A 19,380-nucleotide genomic window follows, 5' to 3' on the forward strand; every position below is an offset into this window, starting at 1 on the left:
TCTATTATTTTCACGCAACAAGGAAAGAAATGGTTTCTAATTAAAAAGTATTTTGTAGCGTAAACATTGGAACCAACTAGAGGCTGTCAGAAGGAAAAGATTATTTTTTATTGTAAAAAAATCAATTGTGAAGAATTGTCCAGATCCCTTTTTAGATGTAATTTAAATTTAATGATGAAATACATACGTAATACGTAAACTTTAAACATTTTAAGAAAATTTTAGAGAAAATTGTCATCAAGCTATCCCTAAAAAGCCCCTTTGGTGATTATATTAAAAGCAAGGGCACGCCTGCATCAGAGACAGTTTTGGTTAAGGATGGCGATGTTTCAACTTCTTATACTTGCTGTTGTTGCCTTTGTTGGCGCTGATGGTTTCGGTAAGTACCTGCAATAGTATATAAACTTGTGACAATTTTGTTAGAGTTTGATAAACTATTCCATGTTACTTCTGACTGTACTTTAACTTTTACTAACTGTAATATATACGTGAGGAGAAAAATATTTTAATTGTGCACTGGATTTGCAATAATGTTTAAAACGTGACCTACAAACATGTGTTTGTTATTGGTAGTTGTCCCCTTAATTTCTTATACTTAAAAGATGGGAAACCTAACACAATTAATTTTCTTGTTTTAATATCGCTCCTTTTGAGTTATTGCTATTCATTCAGTTTTTGTTTTAACGCTAAATTGTATTTTCTTTTTCACGATTAATGAACGTAGAAACTTAGGTTGGATACAGCCATTATATCATTGAATATTTTCCTAGACTTTCGATTGAGACATTTGACTTTACTCGCTCCCATCTGTTCTTCCAAAATATGATATGTAAATTTTTTTTTACAGTTCTCCTTTAGTATGATACTATTTTGTTTTGCTAGTTGTAAACACTTTTTAAAGTTTAAAGAACATGTTCAGCTTAAGTAGGAGTTAACCTAAACATACAGTTACACGAAAAACAGTCCACTTACGTTTAAGATAACTAGTAACAATAAGAAGAAGAGCGAAATCTCCTTGACTTTTTTCCGATTATAAACACCTAAGATTAATTGATTGTATTTGCATCCAAGCAAGAAAAAAGTCAACATTTTATATACATCAATAGCATAATCAAACAAAAGTCTTGCAAATACAATATGCAAAATTCAGATGTTGTTTTTTGTTTCAATTTTATCAAAGGACATCGTTGATAAAATAAATTATTTTTATCTGAACGACAATGTATAGCTACACAAACATGTATATGCCGCATGTAGACATTCAGTATTGGTTTGCTAAATAATTTCATTCTTAATAAAACAAGATTTCAAAATATATCAACAGTGCTGTTTTAAGCCGTCTTTCGACGTTTGTTATAAAGTGAACTATTTAGATTTCCTTGTTCGTGTTTATATTTTTTTTATAAACAAATGAAGCTGTGGTACGGTTAATGGGAGAACTGATTCATTTTGTTTTTAATGGTTGAACAAAATACCTTTGGATATGGGTTTTACATCTTTTTGGGTCCACTTGATACTAAAGTTATTGGAATAAATTATTTTCTAATTTTTAAATGTGCAATAAACTAAGTCTAGCCAGTTTAAAAATGGTTTTATGATTTCCCGCTTTATCCATTCGGAAAATTTGAATTCTCATTTTTTGGGGGTCATTTGACATGTTATAGAAAAGAAAAAAATATATATTTCATTAACTGTGATATAATCTATATCTATTATCTAAAATACAATGCAAATTTGTAGAAAAAATGTGTTAAAAAAATCAATTAAACGATAATTAATGCGGCTTTATTGCTGTCACACACTAGCAGACTCTTAAAACTCGATTTATCTGATTTGCAACGGTGGTATCTCACGGTGCATGCTGTATTCAAATCCTTGAATAACATAGTTTTTTTTTCAAATCTCATTTTAAAATCATATCAATAATATTTATGCCAAATTCATTTTCTTAATCCTGTCCAAGTGTATGTTCACTTCAATAACGTTCCGATTTTGTACCACCATGGGCGAAATATCTTTACAAAATTGTTATACATTTCAATTACACAGTGAATTCTGTTAATTTTCGAACAAGCTAAATGTTTTTTTCACATTCCGTTTGTCAAGCAACAACTCTCTGATTTGCCGTAATTCAGCGGTGTCGATTGACCGCAAACTGTTTATTTAGATAGCTAACGATGACAACACAATTAATTGATATGAAGTATATGTATTTGGGAAAAAATTAAACAGTGCGTTTCTTGAGATCATAAACAAACATAAAATGTTTTTGGTTTTTAGCATGTTTAGGGCCAGGATATTTTCAATTGTCCTGGCTGTTTATTGTTTTCGATTCACCGTTTGAAAAGAACTCATATATTGCATCGATTAACTGTATTGTTTTATAATGTTAACGCCATTTAGCCAGATGTTGTAAAACTAGTTTGAATCGAATCGTTTAAATGTAGATCAGATATGTATTCTTTAAGAAGATGAATGTTTAAGTATATCGGTACGCCCTTGTCAATCATTATTAGATTATCAAGGGTATAGCATGGTTGGAGAAGTACTACTTGCTAAATGATTTTCAACTAGAAGTTAATATGTGACCTTGGTATACCTGCGCCTAATGTCCTATATAAAATACAAATACGAACAATGTTTTTAAAGACACTTTTTAAATACTAAATCAGCTCTGTCCTGCATCGATGGCTTTCATTTTTTGAGGTTGTGACAAGTCTCATAGTGGTCAAACGTATCTTTTTTATGATTTAAATGGAATCACAATGCGTGCAATAAACCAATTGTTAGAGATAGCTTTTAAACTGAAATAATTGATACGAATCTTTGATAGAGGGGATGATGATTATTGTTAAGAGAAGCCATTTAAGTTGTTGTGTATACGTATTTGTTTGGAGAACATTAATAGTCCATAATGGAATTGACGATACCATGTACTTTGTATCGTAAGAAGTCTGCACAACATTTATGTTTCATCAACTCCAAATGAAGATGTGTTTGGTTAACATTTTGTATACAATGATCTTACTAATTGGGAAGAAATAAAACAAGGGAGGAGAATTATCAAGACATTCGTCTTTGAGGTATTATGAACAATGACTGAAAAATTTCATAAATAAAAGTCTACGTTGAACAAACAAAAAAAGACTGATAAAAAATATCCATTCATCAAGCTCCGGAAAATTACGGAAAGGAAATTAATTTCAGAATAACACAGTGTATACATTTCTAGGTATATGTTTATAAATGAATAACTATTTGTTGAAAAAAAATTTAATGTGTTATGTATAGATACAAGAATTTAACTTAAGAAGGTCGTCAAGTGTACGGAATCTGCATCATATTTGTTGTTCTGGTTTTCATTTTTTACAATTATCCCAAGCGTGGTTTTATTTAAAGATTCGTGAAAGTGCCGATAGGTAGGTTATTATACACATATTTCATAGACAGAATGATTCATTTCGTAACTGATATGTACCCGTTACCAATTGATATTATATTTTAGTGACCAGCTTGTGTTCTGGTAACCCCTGTGGGACCGGATATACTTGTTACCTTCTGTTCAAATCTGATGGATATATCAGTGACGGATTCCAATGTTGTTATAATGCAAACAGTCAATGTACCTCTTATTGTAAGTATTGATTTTTTCATAATGTTCATGGAAAAAATCTTTCTTTTTTAATCAGTGACGTTTGTCTTGACTTTAGATGCGATTATGAAGTTATAATCAATTCATTAACCTACAAATTTTTAATTCAGTGTGTTAGACGATAGAATTTTGTTTGAGACTATTTTCTCTGATGGATGAAAATACAATACGTCATGAACTTTATCTGAAATGCATAGTATTTGAGATAAAAAAGTAATATTAGATAGATAACCTTTTACGTGACTTTGATTGAATTAACTATTACGAATATAACAATTATAAAACACTCAACTCAGTTGTCAGGCGGGTTTTGTTCTTACAAAATATTCATTGACATCTATTGCTAGTCTCTCCTATATTTTGTTTTACACGCTAAAAAGGTATTTCCACTTTTGTGTACGTTCCTTTCCTTCATTTTTTTGGGGAAAATATTCATGTTCATCCACATTTTGGTAAACAAAAAACCTGTTCTTACCAGGCGGGAATGTTCATTTAACAGATTTTACTTGTATCCGCCAAATGATCGTCTCCGTGTGACACTCTTTTATGCTTTGTGTTATATATATGTTATTTATTTTTCTAAACAGTTCCCGACGCACCAAGTGGAGGAAGTGACACTTACCTTGGCGGCTCTAGTGGCAGTAGCGGTAATATGTTTTTTTTAATATCGTAATTTTCCGTATTCGTCTTTCTTTTAAAGGGAGACAAACAGAAAACTATAATAACAGTTCAGAATAAGGCAATTCAAGAAAATGATATCTCTTGTTGATACTATATTATGAGATGATTTTCAACTAATTGAGTGGATCTTACCTTTTAATTTGCAAAATGAAAGTCAACGTGAAGACGTATGTGATAACGATGATTGCCTAATAACCTATCAGTTTCATCAACCATCAGTACCTGGTTCTAAGTAAATTATGTATTGTATCACTAGTCTGTCACCACTGAGGTTGTTAAACCCGTACTTAACTAGTGCGTGTGATTCCAATCTTTATTGACTAGGATAACCAGCTTTCTTTCCGAAGATTGATTGTCCTCTATGGGCACTCCTACTTCCTCCGCGAATAAAAAATATACCCTTCAATTATATACGAGTCATTAGCGCTGAAAGTGGTATTTAACACCAATAATTAATCAATCAATAGACAACAGTATTTCATGATGTAAGATACGGGACGAATAGAATAATTTATAATTTATCAAAAAACCCTATAGGTTTAGTGTTTTCTGATATTACATTATTCTGTTATATACGTCTACAATTGTGGGATTAATATTTAACGTAAATACAAATAATTATTTATGAAAAATAGAATATTTATACCCTATTTACCTTTCGTTAAATCAGAATATACCATTTCAATAAACGAAATTCTTGATCTACGCGTGAATACATTACCGCTTCTAGATGGACATGCATATGCATATGTTTCAACTGCCGTCGTTTCAAGAATACTTACTCCGTTTCATACTGCTCAGAATTAAAATGTGTTTATTACGTTAAAACTCCGTTTTACGAGAAAATCAACGACTCAGTCACTGTTTACCTTGAATATACACTTTAAGTGTTGACATATTTCAAACAAATTAATGACAAAAAAACGTTGTTTTTTTTTAAAAAACACCTGTCTATAGATGACCTGATTAATTATTAGCAAACAGATTAATCCATGCCCAGTCATTTGAGAAATTCAGTAATAGCATTTGTAAATTTAACCACCAAATGTAATATACTTTTGATTTGTGCTTCAATAAATAGAATAACTACGCTAGAATTAAAGGGACAATTATATATCAATATAAATACCATTTAATCTGACAGCCCCGCCCAATCACTTGAACTCTATCAAGTATAACTTTTTGTAAAACTCATCAAACAGGTTTAATACAATTTTGAATTATTCTCAGTTGAATTAAGATACGTGTGTGTACTTCGCTCAAATCAGAATGACAATTATATATCAATTTAAAAAGTTTTTAACCAATAAGCCTCTCTCAGTTGTCGCTTGAAATATATCAATTATAGCATTTGTTAAATTCAACAAACACATATAATACAGTTGAATTGATATGTTCCGTTCAAACGAAAGAGATAATTATTTTAATATAAATTTAATTTAACCACACAGTTCTGATCCATCACTTGAACTATATCAGGTAATACTATTTTTTAAATGTATCATACAAGTAAAATTCAATTTTGAATTATACTCATTTGAATTGAACTATTTAACTCAAATATAAGAGACAATAACATATTAATTTAAATGCTGTTTATCCACACAGCTTGGTACTCTTTTCATAAACTATGCGAAAGTATGGTTAATACAACAGTTTGGTACCTCGTTTATCACCTAAATGAATATTTATATATATTTAACCACACAATTTGTATATATTTTCTCACAATATTAATACATGTTTGACCACACAGTGTGGTATCTTTTTGTAATCAACAATAGGAATAATCATTTTACGACAGTTTGCATGTTACCTCTTTTATCATCGATTTGAATATAGATTAAACCACACAGTTTGTATATATGTTCTCACAATAGGTATATATATTTAACCACACAGTTTTGGTACTTTGTTGTTATCAACAATAGTAATACTCATTTTACGACAGTTTGCATTGAACCTCTTTTATTACCAATTTGATGATTTTTTTAAACCACAGTTTAATTACTCTTTTGTCAATGCTGTGAATACATGTACTTGTTTAGCCAAACAGCTGAAGACTAATTTTGTCAAAGTGATGCATATATATTTACCAACAAATTTAGGTTCCTTGTGGCAATTATTTGAATATATATTGCACAACATAGTTTGCTAGCCTTTTGTGATCGATATGACTATTTATCTTGCCTTCTATACACGTCTATGAATATCATTGGTTAAAAGCAAACACGTGAAAACAGTATATATATTGTATCAATTTACAAATATTGGATCAGTCAGTGTGTTCTAATTTCAATGTATGGTCAGTGGGTGTGGTTTATTTTAATAAGCCTTTTCAAATGCAACAGTATTACATATCAAAGTAAAACAACAATAACGATTGCAAACTATCGCATAGTCTTTCTTTTGGAAACGTAAACGATTATTTACTCCTTGCCAATATATTACATTTGTACTCTTGCGGACGAGAATACACGTTTCGTCGTCTAGTGAGGACGAAGAAATCACAGGAATATGTTATCGTCACGTAACACAGTCCTGCTCAAAATTGCTGACCATCAGGTTCAACAAATTGTCTGCCAATATAAAAAAGAAGATGTGGTATGATTGCCAATGAGACAACTATCCACAAAAGACCAAAATGACACAGACATTAACAACTATAGGTCACCGTACGGCCTTCAACAATGAGCAAAGCCCACACCGCATAGTCAGCTATAAAAGGCACCGATAAGACAATGTAAAACAATTCAAACGAGAAAACTAACGGCCTTATTTATGTAAAAAAATGAATACTATTTTATAACGCTAGCATTATGTATTTAGGTTGGGGTAGTAAAACTGAGTTATATGAGGTTGATTGGCTTTAAAAAAAAGCAGTAACATGGATAATATTTGGAAATTATGTTTCTATAGTAATTGTTGGTACATGTACGTATGCTGAATTTATACCAATGATTATATATTAGTTTCAGTAAATGATAATTATGACTACTGCATTACTAACTGCATAAACGGATGGTGTACATATGATGGTAGTAGCTACATCTGCAATTGTGCAACCGGATATTCTGGTTCAATGTGTAGTAAGTATTAATTTTGCAACAATTTAATTCATACATTTTTAAATGTCATGTATTGTTTGATAATTTGATAGTCGGCCTGACTGCTTTTTTGTTTTACACTGGTTTGTAAGTTTATTTTCCATTTATATTCTTGAATACCCTTTTGGTATCTTTCGGTTCTGTTGTTTAAGGTTAACCAGAGTAGGAAAATACTTTTTCTTTTATCTTACAAGGAAAACACCATTGTTTCGTGGTTTTATTGCTTCCTATGTTAAATCTAGCAATGCATAAGATTGATAGGTGTGTTTTTGTTGTTGTCTCAAGTTAAAAAGAAGTGATTGTCATTTCTGTGTCAAATAATAACATTGGCATGGCTAGTCTAAATGAGTTCAACATACATGCAATTACACGGAAAAGAGTACATGTAGTTACCTGGTATAAAAGAAGTATCTTTTGAAATGAAAAAAAAAAATAAACAGTTAAAGTTATTTGCATGTAATTTATTATTATTCGGAACACAAATTCAACAAGAGTGCATGGTTCATTATGATAGTCCGTAAGCCTTCATTTTCTATCAAAATTACAAAAATGTTGAAGGAAAAACCGGTAAAGTTTATTTTCAAAACAGTTGGATGAGTCACAATATAAGACATTTTATTTCAGATACATATGCATATGACTATTGTACCCCTAATCCTTGTTTGAACGGATATTGTACAAGCACTGGCAGTGGTTATAGTTGTTCTTGTTACTCCGGATATTTAGGATCAGACTGTGGTGAGTACAGAAGAACTTGAAGTCATATAGTAATATGCACAACAGTCATGTCCATATTGTAATATACGATTATAAATTATTAATTATGATTATGAATATAACAAATTTGAGGAATCCATTTTAAAAGAATTTGAATCAATATTGTAGTCTACACATGCATGAAGTTTTTTGTGATACATGGGGTGAAAGCGTTTAAACAAATACTTTATAACGTACTGAAATAGATAAAATTTGTTTTCCTGAAATCGACTAGCCGTATTTGGCACAACTTTTTGGAATTTTGGTCCTAAATGCTCTTCAACTATGTACTTGTTTGGCTTTATAACTATTTAGATTTGAGCGTCGCTGATGAGTCTTATGAAGACGAAACGCGCGTCTGGCGTATTAACTTATAATCCTGGTACCTTTAATAACTAATTAAACTTCATAGATACATTGCCCGATTGATAGTTAACTTATTTGCAGGACAAGATCATAGTAACAACTGATATTATTGGTAATATTTGCAAACATACCCGACCGAGATGCAGATCATGATATGTTTTGGTCTGCAGGTGTAAAGAAGATTTGTCGGATGGGAACAAACATTAAGCTCTGCAAACTACAGACACCTTCTAGTGAATGAAATTGATATCGTGTTGATCCTAGCATCATTTGAATAATCTAACTAATAAATTATGCAGTCTTATTTAGTCTTATCAATCAAGTGCAGACTTATTCACTGCAGTAAATTCAGGAATGTTTATAAAATTCGCTTCCAGTCAATTCATTACTGTCCAGTAGCTTCTCCGATAATTCAGTTCTGTTTGATGTGTACATGTAAATAACATGATGCACATGGTCTGAGACCACCATTGTCGTCCCTTGATTTTCGTTGTTCACAAATATAGTCCCTAGCGTTGACAGTGGGTTACTTGCCATTAATTTTTATACCCCTCCCAAATTTATTTCTCCATGTTTTATGCCTCAAATTGCAAGAAGAAGGGTGAAATTACACTGTAAGAAAGTTTGGGTCCAGAATTTTAAAGGAAAGTAGTGATTTAGTCCAGGTAAAAAAGGTGGAAAAATAGCACTTCGGAAGCTGTCAAAAGATTTCAAGACGCCCTAAAGATAAAATTGTCCATATTTTGAGTTTGAGGCGATGAAGTCTTCTATAATTTTGATATAATTTGTCCCAAAAAAAGTACAACACACTGTAAAAGTTTCTTTGAGAAAGCGCAGGTGGGATTTTTTTTATTTTTATTAATTTATATAAAAGAAATGCACTACGAAATAATTGTGGTCTCGGACCACATTGACCTTTGTGTACTAAACACATGCAGATCTTAATTGACTGCAAGCAAATGTTCTAAACATCACTGAATTAACGGCAGTGGATAAGTCTGAAAACAACAACATATTTTACTATTCATTCTTATCAATACTATTCTCATCAAAATGACAGTTTCAGGTCAAATTGGTAAACTAGTGGGTAATCATGGCTTTATTGTGGCTTATTGTAAGTGCTGAGAGGGAGTTACTCCCTTTCAATCGAAAATGGGATTACACGCCCCAATTCTTGCTAGACGATGATGATGATAATGCATACTTAGTCAGCCCTAACTATCAAATTGCGCCCCTCTATGGAAAGGGTTTTACGATCTTTTTTTAATTGGAGATGTACAGGTACTCATTTGCTATACCATAAACTTTACTTTAAACAACGCAACGTTAAAAAGTCAAGGTTAATAAATTCCAAAAGGTAGAAATGTATTATATTATATTATTTAATCCAATCATATAACCAAAATTATGCATGTGGGTATTTTTATTGTAGATACATATGACTACTGTACCCCTAATCCTTGTTCACATGGGACATGTACAAACTCTGGCAGTGGTTATAGTTGTTCTTGTTACTCCGGATATTCAGGGTCATCTTGTGGTAAGTATAGCACATCAATACTGTAATAGATAACAATGATGATGAATCCATTTTTACAAAATACATTTCATTAATAATTGAAATTAATGTTAATTTATGCCTTAACCAAAATGCATCCTACATCTTTTTACTGTCGATTTTTTTTTAAACTCAGCGAGTGTAAAAGAGAGGCAAAAGATACCATAGTACGAAATTAAACTGACAATGCCATAAAAAACGAAAAAAAAGACATACATCAGTACACAAAATACAGCAAGGCAAATTAATGACTGGGCAGCACGAACCCCAACAATCACTAGGATAATATCAGGTGTCCCGAAAGGTTAATCAGATCCTGCTCCACCTGTGGCACCTGTCGTATTCCTCATGTAAATACAAACCTGGATATAAGTCTAATTCGGGGAAAAGAAGACAGGATTAAGGTTACGACAATTGGAACTGATCCGACTTCATCTATGAAACCGATATTCCATAATCATGATAATCATCTCTCTCTGTGAAGTTGTTGATGAAAGTCTCTGTTCTGATAGAACACTGCTGCGTTTTTATGTATCAACACAATCAATTAAACGTCACCACTTTAAGGCTGTATGAAGTGTCGGATAGAAAAAGTCTAGGCAACCATATTTTTGACTCGATCGAACAAAAATGATTGTTTTGCACACATTTGAGTTCAAACCATACGAAATAGAAAAACACATGTTAGTTAAGTCTGAGATGTCGACATTAATTTCTAGAATGTACTTTTACACTACAATATAACTAAAATTAATTGAACATATTTTTTTTTTAGATACATATAACTACTGCGACCCAAATCCGTGTACACATGGAACATGTACAACCACTGGTAGTGGTTATAGTTGTTCTTGTTATTCCGGATATTCAGGGTCGTCTTGTGGTGAGTATAGGAGAACTAGATTACATATAATAGTAACTTAACATAAATACAATAATAAATCAAAATTTGCCAAATTAGTTTACAAAATATCTAGCAACGTATCGTTATTGTATACATTCGTAAATGCAATCACATTTCGTTATAACGTGATGTAACGATATTGTTCCGCCTCTCAGATTGAACCCTTTTTTTCTTCTTAAAGGCAGTACCAATGTCTAGTAGAACTGTTTGTTGTTGATATAATTGGGCGTTTCGTTTAGTCAGGAAAGGGGATATGTTAAAGACAGAAATTTACCCTTGCAAAATAAACTTTGCGGTGCTTTTTAAAAGCACAGAGTAAGCAAACATCTGTATAAGGTATTTTATGTAATGTTATCATTGCGATAAGACGTTGATACGTATCTATGCATCCACTGCAATTAAATAAATGTTCCTCTTAATCAAGTGTGGATTGCAATATTGAAGAAATCTAGGCCACGATTGTGTGTTAACCATATACGATTTAAGAAAAGTGATTGTTTTGAAAATTTGTTGGGTCATTCGACGAAAAGATAAAAAGTCACTGTTTAAATTTTACAGCGACTTATCCAGAAAACAAAAATTAAATGTACACATGTATTTCAGATACATATGACTACTGCACCCCTAATCCATGCTCACATGGACAATGTACAAACACTGGCAGTGGATATACGTGTTCTTGTTACTCCGGATATTCAGGGTCATCTTGTGGTGAGTATATGAGAATTATTTACATAATAAAAACTCATAATGAATGTAGTGATATACAATGAAATTGCTGAATCAATTTTAATTTCACAGAATACCTAATACCTATTTAAATGGATATTATTGTGAACATTCATGCATTCAGTTACCACTCGTTATAATTTTTCCCGTTATTTGTGGTCTTTGCAGCAAAATTGTGTAATATTTTAGATACGTTAATTCATTTTCTCGAGAAAATAGACAAGTTCTGCAAATTAAACTGACTGGGAAAAAAAGGCCATACATAAGATTGCACAGGAAAGAGAAGAAATAAAAGAGGAGGATAAATTTAGCTTTTCAACTGCAAGGCCCTTGGCAGCTTTTGCAAGTTTTTCTTTAAAGCGCAGCGAGTGTGTCAATAATCCATTACTAGACACCTGACTGAACCCACCAAAACCGACTGTACATTGTTACGTTTATATATAGCCCGCTCAATCAAACAGACTCCAAAATTTTAGGGACCATTTGGTTCACCATTCGCAATTGCCACCCATTAATGTTTTCTTAACGTTTAGTTTGAATCAGCATAAAATAGAATTATTAGTTTGGATTGACTTGATTTAATATAGTTTCCTTTACGTACATCTAGTGATATATATGACAAAGTTTCGAAATCTTTTAAAAACAAAATTACAACATGTTCTAATCGTTAGTATTGTTTACATTTGCACGTAAGTCACATGGCATTGTCAGTTTATTTTTGACACATAAGTTTGAATGTCCCTTTGGAATATTTCGCCACTCTTTCTGAATTCGTTATAACGTTTTTAACGTTTTTGTTGCTCTTCTCAGCGAAATCGTGTAATGTTATATATAAATTATGAATTTGATACTTCGTGCATACGAAAGCCGAGGAAAAATAAACATTGAATATAATAGATTGAGTCAGCTTAGTGGGCCAACCAGATTGAAAAGCACACGATGTTGTGTTATTGCAACTAGAAAGATGCAATTTATTAAAGAACGACACACATTTAGCATTTGACCCAAAAGGGCAGCAACAGCTATATAAGCGCATGGACAGTGGCAATCTATCTTTATAAGACATTTGCTTTAACACCCCCGTAAATAAAACGGACGCCGTTATTTAGAATGTTTGTATTTCTGTATTGGAACAATTCAAACGACAATATTTTCTTTGACTAACACGTTTGACCAAAAGTTAAAAATGTATATGTACAATGACCATTTACAGAATAAAGTAACCACAAAGTAGTGTACACTTGTTTATTACAGATACATATGACTACTGCACCCCTAATCCTTGTTCACATGGATCTTGTTCAAACACTGGCAGTGGATACAGTTGTTCTTGTCATTCTGGATATTCAGGGTCAGATTGTGGTGAGTTTGGAAGATATCAAGGAAATGTATTACCGCAATGTCTTTTGTTACAAGGAGAGGTCAAATTAAGCTATAATATCTATATAAGTGGCATATCTTAGGTACGCATTTTACACATATTCATCCGGGTCGTTTATAGCTTATTTTATTGGTTGGTCGATGCTCAATACTTACTTCCATGTTAGGTGACCAGTAGTTGTTTAAAGTCGTTGACAAAATACTGATAATTTCAAACAGTCCAACAACATGTTGTTCTTATGTTGTGTTGAAATATCACTATCCCAGGTTAGTGGAGGTTGAACGCTGAAAACATGACCAACCCCGCTCCATTCTTTTGTGTCTGTTAAAAGCAAGGATCCTGTAGATATGTGGTTGTCGTTGATTTATATATGTCATTTCCCCACTCATTAATTGATTGTTATACATTAGGCCGTTCGTTTTATTGCTTGAATTATTTTACATGTATCATGTCAAGGCCTTTTATAGCCGATCATGGATTAATGTAAGTAGATTACAACTCATTTTGATGCAGGGATTTTTTAAACAGTACAATATACAACTGAGGAATCATCTTTCAAAATAACATTCTTAAAATATAAAGAGAAATTATTATTTCACATCTTTTATTTTAAGAGTCGAATATCTGCAATTCATTTAGAGAGAGACACGTAGCACGCATTGAAAATTATTTATAGCTTATCTGTTTTCATTAGCGTTTTCTGCCCAATACAATAACTGTTTTGTTTTGAATGTTTTTTTCTGGTCTGGATTGTAAGACACCTGGAAACAATGTAGTGTCTGCAAGTATTAGCTTTGGTTAATAAATAAACAAATCTACCTCTTTTAAATTGTTGCGGTCCGCGGGTGGTTCATATTTTCTTTATTTGAATTTTAAATGAACTTATATAACTATACATTACACATGTAGTAATGTTGGTATCGTCTACTATATGTGATTTGTTTTCATTACAGATAGCTATGATTATTGCAGCTCTAGTCCTTGTGCACATGGATCTTGTAAAAACACCGGAAGTGGTTATACTTGTTCTTGCTACACCGGATATTTAGGGACAAACTGTGGTAAGTAATATTGATTACAATGGTAATAATATTTGTTGACTAATTAACAAAGACAATTCATCATAGAAGTACTACTGAATAGCTGGATTAGTCACTCCGTTTGTAAATTTGCAGTTTATAACACATTTAGTTGTATAAAAAAGAAACTGTAAAGTGTTGACCAATGCTGACGTGCAATCTATTTGTCTTTCTTCTGAAGCTTTCAATGTTAACGTGCCTTATTGAAATGTCATATCTGAAACACCGCAGCTACGTACGAACAACAGTTGCAAATCTTAATGTATCAATCAATATTGTAGTTAGTAATTAAAGCGATGACAAATATCAGATTCAAATGGAACACAAATGATAGTCGGTATTAAAAATGTGTGTGTTACTCTTATTGTAAATTAAAAGAAAAATATTAAGATAAAAAAAAAACGAGCCCCCAAGAAAATTCTAAACAAAAAGATTATTATCAAATTGCAAAATCATTTTTTTGTGGTTGATACCTTAAGTATTAATGATTTTAAATCGTATGGTTTTTGTCATGTTATCTCTTTGTTGTTAAGCCTGCCAGGTAGAAAACTTTTATATGCATCAGCTCCATAAGAAAACAATTGGGTGTGTGTTATTTGTATTACGAGTAAGACAGATGCATATCAAACATGATTATATAAGATATCGATGGTAGCAATTACTTCACGAAACAAGTACCGATGATTTGTAAATAGAGTATACATCATACGTTTTTAGATCAAAACCCATGCAGCAACAATCCATGTCAACACGGGACTTGCACCACCAGTGGTAATGACGGTTACACATGTACATGCCATATTGGTTATTCGGGAACAAATTGTGGTAAGTTGATCTTAAGCGTTGCTTGTAGCTGACATTTTAAGTGTTTATGATTGGAAATCAGTTGTACTTTTTCATCTAATCATTTTAATGTTAAACGTGCAAAATGTGGTGTGTGCATTTTGTTTTACTAGTAGAAACGATGCATAACAAACATGATTGCGTAAGATATTAATGGTCGCAATAATTTCACATTACAAATACCAATATTTTGTAAATGAAATATATTATCCGTTGTTAGATACAAACCCATGCAGCGTAAATCCATGCGAACACGGGACTTGCACCACCAGTGGTAATGACGGTTACACATGTACATGCCATATTGGTTATTCGGGAACAAATTGTGGTAAGTTGTCCTAATATGTTTTTAATGAGTATTTTAAGTGTAAACAATTATTCAATGTTTGATATATTTGAGTCATACAGGTATATTGGGACGTAGCCATTCTAACTTCTGAACCTAGTTTAAAAAGGTAAATTGATGAAAGGGGAAAAAGTTGAACAAATTTTTTTTAGACGGTACACTCGTGATACTGAGTGGGTAGAAAGTATTGGGTTTTCCGAGTCAAGTTATATATTAGCTGTCATAAGTTAAATTCTTATCTCTTTTACTCGCATTTGAGATACCAAGAATGAGCCTTAGAATCAAGTGTGTAATTATAACTAGCAGTATGAGGTCTGTCACGTAAAAAAACAGGAACTACTTACCGTTCCTGAGTACTCTACATGACAGCTATCTTTGGAGGTTTTTTTTATTAATCCGTGTTGTTTTCTCTGTAGTGTTGTGGAATTTTCGTTTTGACCATGGTGTTGTCCATTTTTTTTCAAACTGATTATCTTGTTATTGTTGAGGTTCTTTTTGCTCGATCCTAAGTTTTCTTTGTCGTGTTTTGTGAACTATTGTTTGTTCGTTGGTCTAATGTCTTTTGACTTATAATGAGTTTGAATGTCCCTCTGGTATCTTGCGCCTCTCCTAAATGACTTCCATATATATGTTGTCTCTATTTAATTAACATTGCAAATCAATTTAGATTAACAAAAGATATAGAAGTGTGCATAATTTTCGAATCAGAAAAAAAAGACTCATTTATAAAACAAATTGCTCATAGAAGGATTCAATTAAGCGTGCAATATGAATTGTTATATTTAAAACATTTCTGTAAATAAAACAATGTGGTGTGTGTCTTTTTTATAACAAGAAAGATGCATAGCAAACATAATTGTATTGGATATCGCTGGTAATATTATTGTACAAAACAAGTATCAATGATTTGTAAATAGAATACATCTTTCATTGTTAGATAAAAACCCATGCAGCGTAAATCCATGTGTACATGGAACTTGCTACAATAATGGTAATGGCGATTATACCTGTTCTTGTCATACTGGTTATTCTGGAACACACTGTGGTAAGTTGTCGATCACAATTTTTTTTTATTTATGTGCACATATCAACATATAAAATAACCTCGTTTTGAGTGTTATTTTCACCTGAGCAAACTGATATATAAAAAAGGCACAGAAATGTATGCAGTGAACGAAAGTAACCATCTTTGTAAACGATAAATTTCTAAAGGGGAGAAACGATGAACCAAACCCAAATTAAATTGTTTTGTAAGGATAGTTGGTTAGTTGTTTCCTTGTCTTAGTTCCCACAAATTAATGAACGATACCTAATGTACACTAAATAAGAACATCAGTTAATTATTGTCGCTTGAAGTCAGGAATATGACAATTGTTAGCCTTTCCTTTGATGTGTTTGATTTTGCCATTTACGTACGAATTCTACGTTTTGAGTTCGGTATTTTAGTTTATTCACTTTTCCTTTGCAAATGCAAACTAATAATGTCTGCTTTATACACCTATTTATCAGATTATACAGGATTTATACAGTGAAGGGGAGAAACGATGAACCAAACCCAAATTAAATTGTTTTGTAAGGATAGTTGGTTAGTTGTTTCCTTGTCTTAGTTCCCACAAATTAATGAACTTTTACATAATGTACAGTAAATTAGAACATCAGTTAACTATTGTCTCTTGAAGTCAGGAATATGACAATTGTTAGCCTTTCCTTTGATGTGTTTGATTTTGCCATTTACGTACGAATTCTACGTTTTGATTTCGGTATTTTAGTTTATTCACTTTTCCTTTGCAAATGCAAACTAATAATTTCTGCTTTATACACCTATTTATCAGATTATACAGGATTTATACAGTGAGCAAAGCCCATACCGCATAGTCAGCTATAAAAGGCCCCGATATGACAATATAAAACAATTAAAACGAGAAAACTGCGGACTTATTTATATAAAAAAATGAACGAAAAACAAATATTTAACACATAAACAAATGACAACCACTGAATTACAGGCCCCTGACTTGGGATAGGCACATACATAAATAATGTAGCTGGTCACGACAAAATTACGAGATGGCAAGCATTACACACTCTATAAAGTTGTTATTTTCAAAATTGATTTTCCCTATAGACATATTCTAACAATTCTATCGAAACAGTTTTCTTAATGTATCGATTTCTCAAAACATTCTTTATTTCCAATTATAGAAAAAAATAAAATCCAAAAAATTCAGTATCACGAGTAAAATTCAAAACGGAAAGTTCATACTCAGTTGGCAAAATCAAAATTCAAATACATCAAACGAATGGATAACAACTGTCATACTCATGACTTGATACAGACATTTTCGTATGAACAACATTGTGGATTGAACCTGATTTTATAGCTAGCTAAACCTCTCACTTGAACAGTCGCATCGAATTCGATTATATTGACAACGATATGTGAACAAACCAAACAGACAATATAGGTAAAAATTTCAAAAACAAGTGAACAGCATTCACCATTGTGTTATACCATTAATTACTATAAAAACAAACAAATATGTAACAAAGAAACACCAGAAGGCATTTAAACAAAGCACATAAGCAAAAATGAAAGACAATAATACAAATATTTAGCACAATTACCTAATTACAAGATGTATAAGTACAGATCCACGTCATATGTAACAAGGAAACCCCAAAAGGCCCTTTATAGCTTTCTGTTCGGTGTGATCATATGCTCCGTAATGAAGACTGTATCTTGGCCTATAAGGGTTTACTATTCTTAATTATGGCTTGGATAGAGAGTTGTCTCATTGGCTCTCATACCACATATTCGTCTATCTATATAGACAAAGCACATTAGCATAAATAAAAAAACACAAATACATCAGTTATCATAGAACAATCACGGGATGCACAAGTACAGAGCATCGTCATATGTATCAACAAACACAAACAGACATAACACACTAGTAAAAATGATAGACAAGAAGGTAACAAATTATGTATTTGTTAGATCAAGACCCATGCAGCCACCATCCATGTGATCATGGAACTTGTTATCCCACCAGTACTGGTAGCTACACTTGTTCATGTCAAACAGGTTATTCAGGAAATAACTGCGGTAAGTTGATGATATAGTATTGTTTATTCATTTCTGTTCGAAGGGTATCAAATGTCATGGATTATGTGGATTATGTGCACATCATGGCAAAACTACGAAACTGAAATTTCCAAGTGTTAAGGACTCCATGAAATCTGTTATTTAAGATAGTGGTTCTCCTTACTGGCATATTTTAGAAATTGTACCTGGTTTTTACAGTTTTCTAAACGTATTGATTTCCCAAACTGTTCACTATTGGAAGTAATGGAGCATATAATGAATCTAATGTATCAAAACCAATGCAGCCACCATGTGTAGATGGAACATGGTATGGTATACAAGTAGAGCTGGCAGCTACACTTGTTCCTATCAATATTATTATTAAGGAAATAACTGCTGTAAGTACACGAAGTACACGAAGAAGAACTGTATATTCATTTTCGTTCATTGGATATCTACTATCGTGGATTTTATCTGTACAGAAAAAACACGAATTTAAATGTTCATCAACTTACATTTTTCCTAGTCTTATATGTTAAACATGGCAAAATCACGAACTTGCAATTTCCTAATTATACGCACTCCATGAAAGTTTTTTTATTTAGAAATTAGTTCTCCATAACTACCTATTATATCTTATGTACCATATTTACACATTTGTTCCCAAACCATTCTCATTTTTCATTCATTGAACACATAGTGTACTATTTAGATCAAGACCCATGTAGTAATACTCCTTGTGCACATGGAACGTGTTATCCCACTAGTACTGGAAGCTATACTTGCTCATGCCAACCAGGTTATTCAGGATATAACTGCGGTAAGTAGTATTAAAAAGTCATTATTATCCTTGGAATTCCAATGTCGTAGGTTGACCACATATTTCTAATATA

The 19,380-nt window shown here is 32.0% G+C and overlaps 1 protein-coding gene across 1 annotated transcript in view; it reads left to right on the forward strand.

Moving 5' to 3' along the window:
- Positions 1–333: 333 nt before the first annotated feature.
- LOC143050788 (uncharacterized) overlaps positions 334–19,380 on the forward strand; it is a 76,320-nt gene continuing 57,273 nt past the window's right edge. Inside the window, exons 1-15 of the mRNA XM_076223902.1 lie at positions 334–379; positions 3,506–3,634; positions 4,240–4,299; positions 7,306–7,422; positions 8,065–8,178; positions 9,995–10,102; positions 10,896–11,003; positions 11,628–11,735; positions 13,008–13,115; positions 14,088–14,195; positions 14,931–15,038; positions 15,277–15,384; positions 16,340–16,447; positions 18,401–18,508; positions 19,200–19,307. Coding sequence (XP_076080017.1) covers positions 7,416–7,422; positions 8,065–8,178; positions 9,995–10,102; positions 10,896–11,003; positions 11,628–11,735; positions 13,008–13,115; positions 14,088–14,195; positions 14,931–15,038; positions 15,277–15,384; positions 16,340–16,447; positions 18,401–18,508; positions 19,200–19,307 — 1,201 coding nt within the window. The 5' untranslated portion in view covers positions 334–379; positions 3,506–3,634; positions 4,240–4,299; positions 7,306–7,415. The remainder of the gene's footprint in view (positions 380–3,505; positions 3,635–4,239; positions 4,300–7,305; positions 7,423–8,064; positions 8,179–9,994; positions 10,103–10,895; positions 11,004–11,627; positions 11,736–13,007; positions 13,116–14,087; positions 14,196–14,930; positions 15,039–15,276; positions 15,385–16,339; positions 16,448–18,400; positions 18,509–19,199; positions 19,308–19,380) is intronic.

The sequence above is a fragment of the Mytilus galloprovincialis genome, chromosome 11, assembly GCF_965363235.1.
Source record: "Mytilus galloprovincialis chromosome 11, xbMytGall1.hap1.1, whole genome shotgun sequence".
NCBI lineage: Eukaryota > Metazoa > Mollusca > Bivalvia > Mytilida > Mytilidae > Mytilus > Mytilus galloprovincialis.